The following is a 9,960-nucleotide window of genomic DNA, read 5'->3' on the forward strand; positions in this document are numbered from 1 at the left end:
TATTTCCAACAACAAACATGGCTTCCGTTGCATTTGATAAATTTGGTTGTTTTAATGTGGGCTTCATGGTGGCTCTTGTTGTCATGGTAACCTCATAGAGAAGGTTCTGGGTTTGAATCCTGGCTTTGGTTCTTTTTTCACAGCTTCTCTTCAAGTTCCTGTGCTGTACAAAACCATGCAGGTTTATTAGTTTACTTCAGAGACTAAAATTTGTCTTTTGTCTAAAGAGACATTTTGAACAAGACCAAAAAGTAGGATTCTAGGCGAGAAAGAGTTTGAGGCCCAGGGGTTTCCAATGACTTAGACTTCAGAAGTTCTAATTTAAGTTATTGATTAATATTTTATCAGTTTGTAAATGGGTAGTTGTATCAAAACACCTGCCGAAACTGGGCCTTTGAGGACATTCTTGATCTTGACATGAAAATGAGTTTTGTTCTCAACTAAACATTGAGCTTGAAACTGATAAAATGTTTCCCATCCATCTTAGGATAGTTGATAAGAAATGTAGATTGTGCTATTTCTTCCAGATTGTTTGCATTTTACATTATAAAATCAAACATTAAAACACATGGAAAAACCAAGTCAGATATAATTTGCTCAGGGAAGCATGATCTTTCTAGGTAAACTCACCTATATTGAGAAGAGAAACTGCAGTTTGAGTCAACCTCAGAATTTAGATGGAAATTAAGTTATTGTCTGATTAATAGTGAAGGATTTTTATCTAGAGCAGAGATCCATCTGTCTGTCTTTTTATTCTGTGACTGAATAAAAATATATTTTTTGAAAAAGTACCTCTAGACTACATTTATTGAGAAATGACATTATATAAATAAACTGAATTTAATTTAATTATTATTCAGAACATTTTGTTGAGCCATTGATAATTCAGTATTATGGCAAAAGTGATAAACAGTTTTTGTTGCTTGAAGTCATCATTGCATATAAACCATTAGATAACATGACAGCGTGTAAATGAAAGGAGGAGGGATGTATAAATGAAGTCACTACTGCAGTGCAGTTCAATGGAGAGCAATGTACAGCTGCCGTCCTGCGGTGTGAATTAGGTTACAACGCCTTGTGTTATGCAGCTGTGGCAGTCTTTATGAAGTTGTCTGTTTTGTGATTTCATCTTTTCATATCCTGTCAATTTTGATAGACTTGATAATGTATAGAGAGACTCTGCTTACCTCCATATTTAACTCCACATTTGTTCGACCTGCAGAGTTTTATCTTGGTGGGTTTTACAACATCCCTCATGTTAAATATTACTATGTATTCTTGTGCTTTGTGTACATCATGACTGTCCTTGGCAATGGTTTCCTTCTCTCTGTTATCTACCTGGTGAAGACTCTACATAGTCCTAAATATATAATAGTTTTCAACTTGGCTTTCACAGATCTATGTGGGAGCACTGCTCTCATCCCAAAACTCTTGGACACATTTTTGTTTAACAGAAGATACATTGTTTATGAAGCCTGTTTAGCTCACATGTTCTTTGTTTTATTATTCGCAGGGATACAGTCATGGACGCTTGTCACAATGGCATATGACAGATTAATAGCAATTTGCTTCCCATTAAGGTATCACAGCATTATAACTACAAAAGCTGTTGTTGTAATCCTGCTGTGTTGTTGGATGTTTATGGTTGGCATCATGGCAACTTTGGCTGGTTTTATTAATCGCCTCTCGTTCTGTTCATCTATAGAGATTAAAAGCTTCTTCTGTGATCATGGACCAATATATCAGCTGGCCTGTAATGATAAATCTTACAGTTACATATTGGCTACTATTGCTCTTATTGTGGTGATGTGCATTCCCCTCATTCTGATATTTAGCTCTTATGTTTGCATTGCCATCGCTTTGTCCAGGACTATTTCAAGAGAGGAAAGACTCAGAGCTTTAGAAACATGTACTTCTCACCTGATTCTTGTTGCCATATTTTTTCTTCCATTTGTGGGCACCAATGTAGCTGTACTGACTTCCTACATTCATCCAAATGCCAGAATAATAAATTCAACTTTGACATTCACAATTCCCTCGCTGCTCAATCCTATTATTTACTCTTTGAAGACAGAAGAAGTGAGGAATGCCACTAAGAAACTTTGCAGAAGAGCTAAAATGAACAAAACAGCCATTAAATTATGACTGTGACATTACTTGTCTGTAGTTATTCTTTTATAATTCTATATGATGCTATTAATTGATGTTTTTTGAATGACAAACAAAACTACCTTCTGTTTGGTACTTTGTGTATTTCTTACTTTTTATATAATAGCTGTGAATGTGTTGTTATTCTCTTGAGTAATTGATAAGTGACTGAAATTATGCAAGACTTTTCTAATCATACTTTACACTCAAAAGCTGTTGAACTGAATTCACACCAATAAATAGGCATGTGACTTATGTGAAACAACAACTACACTGTAAAATAAACATCTCTAATTTACTGTATGATACCAGCAGCTGTATAAATACGGTAAAATTCCTGTAACCACAGAATTTTACTGTGAAATTACGGAGTTTTTTGTGAAAACAGCTTTCGGTAGTGTACTGTAAATTAAGGACATCATTTTTTTTTTTTTTTTACAATACACAGCAAATTAAAGGTATCTTTGCAAATGAGGAAAGTTTTTTTCCTCAATCAACTCCTGAAAATAACAGCAGTTTACAGATAGTGATTGTGTGTAAACATGGCATAAGAATCTAAACTAGGGTTAAACAATTAATAACAAAATCATTCTTATGTCAATATCACTATACGCAGTAACAATAGATAGATTCCAGCTCCTAGATCCAGGCCGTCTGTCGCCATCTTGATTGTACGGAAGCAGCTTTTGACTTCATTGATTGAAACAATATCCAAAGCAATGGTTGGATTGAGGTTGGAGAAAATATCTTTTGGAGTACTGGTCAACTTTATGCAACAACACATATGGACAGTTCTCATCGTCATAACCAATCACAGCATCATCCTCAATGTATGGCTATTGGCAAACACAGAAAAGCCTCAAAAATGAATTTAAGCCTCTGTAATGCTGCTCATAATACTGTTCATATCGTGATATTTACCAAATTTGCATTTTGGAAATTGTCCTTATGTCATTCACAGCATTTTATCATACATCATCATACTCAATACATCTATCATACACATCATGCCTAATCTAAATCTCTATGCAAAGTCCAGAACACAACAACCAAAAAGGATAAACTGCAGAAATATTTGAACAACCCAAAATGAACGAAATACAAAGAACCAGAGATTGAGAAATTGCCTAAATGCAGCTTGACTAAAGATTCTCAACTAAATCTACTGGAAAATCATTGTCTCCTAAAAAAATGTTAAGTTATGTTGCTGATTTTTGCCCAGGACCTTCTTACAAATGACATCTAGTTCTCAACAGGGTTTTATCTGGTTAAGTAAAGGAAAAGAAAAGAAAAGGAAACAAAAGAAAGGAGAAGAAAACAAAAGAAAAGAAAGTATACCTCACTGTGGATTCTAGAGAGTTTGAATAAAGTGTAATTTAACTTTTCATCCTATTGTGCAAACTGGCATACTGAGATCTTTCCCAGTATGCCATGAAACTTTCCAGTTTCATGTAGAATTTGCATGAATTATCAAGTTGATAATTGAAAAGAAATATTGACTTTCTGATTGGTGATTAAAAATCAAGTATTTTGTGAAATAAACATGGATTCCTTTTTACAGAAGTGAAATAGGCCCAAGTGATTTAAAGGCAACAAACAGAAATAATAACCAATGCTGTGATTAATGTATTGATTCATGTGTTGATTAAATAAAGATTGAATGTTGATTGCTTTGCTTGTAATAAAATGAAAAGTGATTATAAATGTATTAGATGTGACAATACTGTGAGGCCTTTAGCCTTTGTATTATCAGTAACCAGAGGTGGGGACTCGAGTCACATGACTTGGACTCGAGTCAGACTCGAGTCGTTAAAATTACGACTTGAGACTTGACTTGAAAAAATGCTCAAAGACTCAGACTTGACTTTGACTTTCATGCCATTGACTTGGGACTTGACTCGACTTGAAGCTGTTTACTTGAAAAGACTTGATATTTTTTACTCAAAGTCTTAAAATTTAAAACACATTATTTATAAAGTGGCATCATTAATTAATTTCACTCATTCCGTATCAATATGCGCAGACCGTCACTATGGTTTTCCTCTCTCCTTATGTATGTATGTGTACGTAGCTGCAACACAACCAATCAAATTAACAGGATTTGGACGTTTAAAAAAACGCGGCAAAGCTGCAGAGCTCAGTGTCAAGAAAACTGGCATGGGGTTGTGAGATCTTTCCAGGTACACGCAGAAAAGGTGCATAAAGGCCTGAGAGAAGTAAAGCAATCTTGTGATTTGATTAAAATAATAATTAAGTTGAATATGTATGAATACAATTGGTAAAAAGTATAATAAGTAATCACTAAATAACTTTCTGAAATGTAATTCTGAGTAATGATCTGTAATGGTAACAACAATGTGTATTATGTTTGATGATTTATAATAAGTGAGAAATGTGATTAATTCTTAATGAATATCAAAGTTGTGATGATTTGAAATTGATTCAAAAGGTTTTGATACAAGTTGAATGTGGTTAATGATTTGTAACAAATAATAGTGAGTTATAGAAAAGAGAGGAATTTGTAACGTTAAAGTCAGCATGATGGATGAGGTCCTGTGGTCAGGATATGTCGCAAGAAGTTCTGAACAGATGGCCAGGAAGTGCATGATGGGTGGTGCTGTGAGTTTCGCTAGGATCAACGGGTTGGGGAAAGATGGGACTTTCCACAAGACTCAGCGAAACAGGTTACGGACCGGCGGGGCTTTCCACGAGACTCAGCAGATGTTCAGAAAGTCACGTAGACCAAGCTCCCCATACACACATATGGGCGTAAAAAGTATAAAAGGAGACTGAAAAGAGGAAGCAACTGTTCTTAGTCCGCGGCGCTGGAGACGAGTCAACATGGAGAAGCAGATTGAGGAACAGCATAGGACCGCACTTCGGAACCACGGGGAAGTTGAGACTTCGCGCCTCTAAGAAGGGACAAGATCCTACCGCCCCAGCCCCAGTTCCTGATTCGACCGTCGGTCCTGCCTCAACCCAACGATCTCAAACTCTGCAACAGACTTGGAGAAAAGACAAAGGTCCCTGAGGGATAAAGAGCTGGGTTTTCGAAGGTTTTGGACCCGTTCTGCTTTGCTTCCATTCTAAGGAGGATTTTTCCACACAAGGACAAAGACTCTGACCAAGGATTCTGGATGTTCCTGTTGCTAAGATCCACCATCACCTGGGTGTGAGTTGAATCTGCTACCTAGAAGTTTATCTCAGAACTTGCGACATAGGTTAGGGAAAAGAGACAGGATAGTATGGTTATACATGTTGATTTTATTATACTGCTCTTGAATTATATACAATTAATTACTGATTTGTATGTCACATATCCCTGCTTAAGCTTGCTTAATAAATTTAAACTATAAAATTCTAATGAGGTTGGTGGACATTGGAATTAATTGAGTCATTTAATTATTTTTCAGTTCTTTTAATTGGGGTAAAACTAATGTACATGATTCTAGTGAATAGGTGGTTTCATAATTTCCTTTAGTGAGTGTAAATAATGACCCTGGGACTTATATCCAAGTCACTAAAATTAATCTAGCCGGTTCCAAGAGCGAGTTATATTTTAGGAGGCGAGCTACCGTTAACAGAAGCGGTTATTGGAATTATGCAGCTGCGAGGGCTACTCAGCTGATTGTTCCTTAACTGTAAAGGGTCGTAGCTTCTGGATTGGAGGTAGTTAGAGCTAGACGAATCGCTTTCGCCACCAGTTTGAATAGATTATCTCTTATAGATCTCTTTTAGGGTAATACCCAGGTCTTAGAGATTTTCCGGACCTGTTAGACAGAGAACTGGTCAGTAGTCAGCCCGGGAGAGTTGTGAGGAGTGGGCGGGGCTGGCTATTGCGCAATAACAGACATCAGGGAACGAAATACGAAATAACCGCTCGAATATGCTTCCGCGAGTAATTTCTTTTGGCTACGTAGGTTGTGAACTTTCTACTAAAAAACGAACTGCAACTTGTAAAACATGCAAGAAGAGAATATCGGATGGAGATGCCACGACGTCCAACTTTGTCCGGCATTTGAAGTTTCACAAAGATCGGTAGGTGGCGCTTTTCTTTTGCTGTAAGATAGTTGACTTTAGCTAACTTCGTGTTAGCATGTGTACTCCAGGTTAAATTGGTGATTATTTACCATAAATCCGGTTCTTCAAATGCCTCCACAAATAATGTGCACCGTGTTAGCTCAGGAAGCCGGTGGATAGTGAACGGGGCTCCGGAACAGAAAGCAGAAAGTCTCTCTGTCCCATCATGATGATGAGCTGGGTCTAGTATCATCTAAGGATGGTTGGTGTATTTGAAGACATCTACGTTGGGAAATTATATTGACAATATATTGTTTTGACAGGTCAGAGAAAAGAGGAAAAAAAACTGCTGTTATGGTTCTTTGTATTGTGCTGTGGAAATGTCAGCACTGGGCAATAAAGTGGTCCAATTTAAAAATGTTTTTTATACTTTGTGTTCAGCTACACATGTTCTATCATTTGAGATAAATACATATTTTAAAACGAACAAATGGTCTATTATTTGAATTTTATGTATAATTGCAAATTATAAAAAAAAAATAAAATAAAAACGACTCGAAATGACTTGAAATTAAAAGTTCCTGACTTGAGACTTGACTCGACTTTTGCCTGTCTTTACTTGAGTCTTGACTCGGACTTGAGGACAAAGACTTGAGACTTGCAACACAGTGACTTGGTCACACCTCTGCCAGTAACTAGTAACAGTAACTTGAGCAAAAGCAAAAGGGACTAGAGAGACTTATCACTTTTCTAGTTTTTAAAACTTTCTTTCAATGACTTCAGTGTGAAGAACGCAGATGCAAAAACCTGATAAGTCAAAAACATGCACAAGTTAAGTTTTCTTTAATGGATTATGGGTAATTATATCTTAGTTGTCCAATATGAACGTTATTTTTGCAGATGATATTTAGAATTATGGTAACAGTAAGGAGCTTTTTATGAGTGACAGAAACCAGTGAGTCACACTGATGTATGATAATCACAGGAGAAAAGATATAAAAGGAAAGGTAACCCTGCAACAGACCAGAGAGCAGCACACTCATCCTATTCTCTGGTGTGCTGGGTGAGAGCAACTTCTTTCAAGCTACTCTGTCGTTCTTGATTATGTTTTTGAGCCTTGTAAATGTGTAATAGTGATGTATAGAGAGACTCTGCCTACCTCCATATTTAACTCCACATTTGTTCGACCTGCAGAGTTTTATCTTGGTGGGTTTTACAACATCCCTCATGTTAAATATTACTATGTATTCTTGTGCTTTGTGTACATCATGACTGTCCTTGGCAATGGTTTCCTCCTCTCTGTTATCTACCTGGTAAAGACTCTACATAGTCCTAAATATATAATAGTTTTCAACTTGGCTTTCACAGATCTATGTGGGAGCACTGCTCTCATCCCAAAACTCTTGGACACATTTTTGTTTAACAGAAGATACATTGTTTATGAAGCCTGCTTAGCTTACATGTTCTTTGTTTTCTTATTCGGAGGGATACAGTCATGGACGCTTGTCACAATGGCATATGACAGATTAATAGCAATTTGCTTCCCATTAAGGTATCACAGCATTATAACTACAAAATCTGTTGTTGTAATCCTGCTGTGTTGTTGGATGTTTATGGTTGGCATCACGGCAACTTTGGCTGGTTTTATTAATCGCCTCTCGTTCTGTTCATCTATAGAGATTAAAAGCTTCTTCTGTGATCATGGACCAATATATCAGCTGGCCTGTAATGATAAATCTTACAGTTACATATTGGCTACTATTACCCTTATTGTGGGGGTGTGCATTCCCCTCATTCTGATATTTAGCTCTTATGTTTGCATTGCCATCGCTTTGTCCAGGACTATTTCAAGAGAGGAAAGACTCAGAGCTTTAGAAACATGTACTTCTCACCTGATTCTTGTTGCCATATTTTTTCTTCCATTTGTGGGCACCAATGTAGCTGCACTGACTTCCTACATTCATCCAAATGCCAGAATAATAAATTCAAGTTTGACATTCACAGTTCCCTCGCTGCTCAATCCTATTATTTACTCTTTGAAGACAGAAGAAGTGAGGAATGCCATTAAGAAACTTTGCAGAAGAGCTAAAATGAGGAACATCAATGCAAAATGATTACTTTAAATATCAGTTGTTTGTAACTAACCTTTCCTAAGTTGAAATTTTGCTCAGTGATTATAAACTGCTGCTGGTAACTGATTGTGAGTCAGGACTGTGAATGTGTTGTGATGATTCTGTATCCCAACTTTGTGGAATTAGTCATCTTTAAAATAGTGTCAATAAATTAATAAACAGATTTATGTGATTAAATTATGAGAGAAGTTATTTTTGTCTTGCATATGAAGATATATTTTGTGCATGTTAATGACGGAAAGTATGGTTATGCACCCAGACTAAAGAAAGACTAAATCTGGTTACTGTGTAACTTATGTAAGCAATATTTAACATAATATACTTTAGAAACTAAGCAACTAATACAATATAGTTAATTAGCAAAAATAATTGCAAATACAAAATAATTTAGAAAAACATTTAGCAGAAAGTTCTTTCTGTAAGAAGTAACCACAGCCAAGTAACCACTTATTTTTTTGCATTTTACCTCAGATAATTCTAAAATAAATTAAATCCCAGATAGATATGGATTTTTTTTTATTCAACTAAGACATTTGTTCCTGATAATAAAAAAAGAACATTCAATAAAAAGTGCCAAAAATATATATTTTTTATCTCAGCAACCAATGGCGAATCTTTAACATGCGGTACTGAAATTGTTTATATAATTATTGATCAGCAATTGTTTTCCATAGCATTTTAATATTTTATATTGGGTGATTAAGTGTCTGAGGTTGGTTTATGGGGGAATATTTCTGCCATAATTCGAGAGCACATATTTTCAGTGGAAAATCACTGTGGAATGACACAAGCACACCCACTTTAAACAAGTGTGTCAAACTCCAGTCCTCAAGGGCCGCTGTCCTGCAACTTTTAGATGTGCCTCTGATGCACCACACCTGAATAGAATAATTAGGTCATTAAGGCTCTGGAAAACTGATCTACACAAGGAGGAGGTCATTAAGCCATTTCATTCCAGTGTTTTGTACCTGTTTCACATCTAAAACCTGCAGGACAGCGGCCCTTGAGGACTGGAGTTTGACACCTGTACACTAGAAGGAAACAAACGCACCCAGCATAACTTTCATTCTATTGGCTGAGAGGTTGCCAGGCAACGGTAAGTTTCTGTTCCAAGCCGGCAGAGAGGTTTGCAAGTGGAGATTTGATCTGAGCAGAGACCAGTTTTGAGCGCCAGGAGAAAGTTTGGAGAAAGCACAGTGAATATTTGAATGAGAGCAGAAGAATTGAATACAAGTTTTGCAGAAACTAGCAGAAAAATTCCCCCCTACTGGTTGGTCATATTTCCATCACCCTAATCTTTGGTCCGATCACAGATTTTGTAGCAGATTTAAATCAGCACTTTTTCTATGCTACACCAAAATTGTGATACTATTTCTAAGAGGAACACACCTCTACACTCTCCAAACCACAAGATATTTTCTAACTGACTAATAGTTACCAACTCGATTGCAGCCTGCCCATGTCCTAAGGTGAAACTGGTCAGGTTTCGATCCAAGTTTTGATCAGATCCCATATAAATTTCTGTTACTTCCTCCTAAATCAGCTGCAACTTGAAATGGTTCAAATTGCAATTTATGTGTTTTGGGGTCAATGAATCCACCAGCTGACATTTTACATGATCTGCACCATTATACACATCAGCAGTGTCATTTTAACATTT

The 9,960-nt window shown here is 36.4% G+C and overlaps 2 protein-coding genes across 2 annotated transcripts; both read left to right on the plus strand.

Moving 5' to 3' along the window:
- The first annotated feature begins 65 nt into the window (after positions 1 to 65).
- Positions 66 to 2,145, plus strand: LOC106700300 (olfactory receptor 147-like). The gene is given in 4 exon segments (XM_014475544.2): positions 66 to 86; positions 1,223 to 1,259; positions 1,262 to 1,477; positions 1,970 to 2,145. Coding segments are annotated over 4 exon segments (450 nt in total).
- Positions 2,146 to 6,941: 4,796 nt separating this feature from the next.
- On the plus strand, positions 6,942 to 9,355 carry LOC102236046 (olfactory receptor 51I2-like; the record flags this gene model as incomplete). Its single annotated transcript, XM_023342291.1, has 3 exons — positions 6,942 to 6,952; positions 7,313 to 8,264; positions 9,326 to 9,355. Coding segments are annotated over exons 1-3 (993 nt in total), but the record flags the coding sequence as incomplete, so codon positions are not given.
- Between the last annotated feature and the right edge of the window lie 605 nt (positions 9,356 to 9,960).

This window comes from Xiphophorus maculatus, chromosome 11 (assembly GCF_002775205.1).
Source record: "Xiphophorus maculatus strain JP 163 A chromosome 11, X_maculatus-5.0-male, whole genome shotgun sequence".
Taxonomy (NCBI): domain Eukaryota; kingdom Metazoa; phylum Chordata; class Actinopteri; order Cyprinodontiformes; family Poeciliidae; genus Xiphophorus; species Xiphophorus maculatus.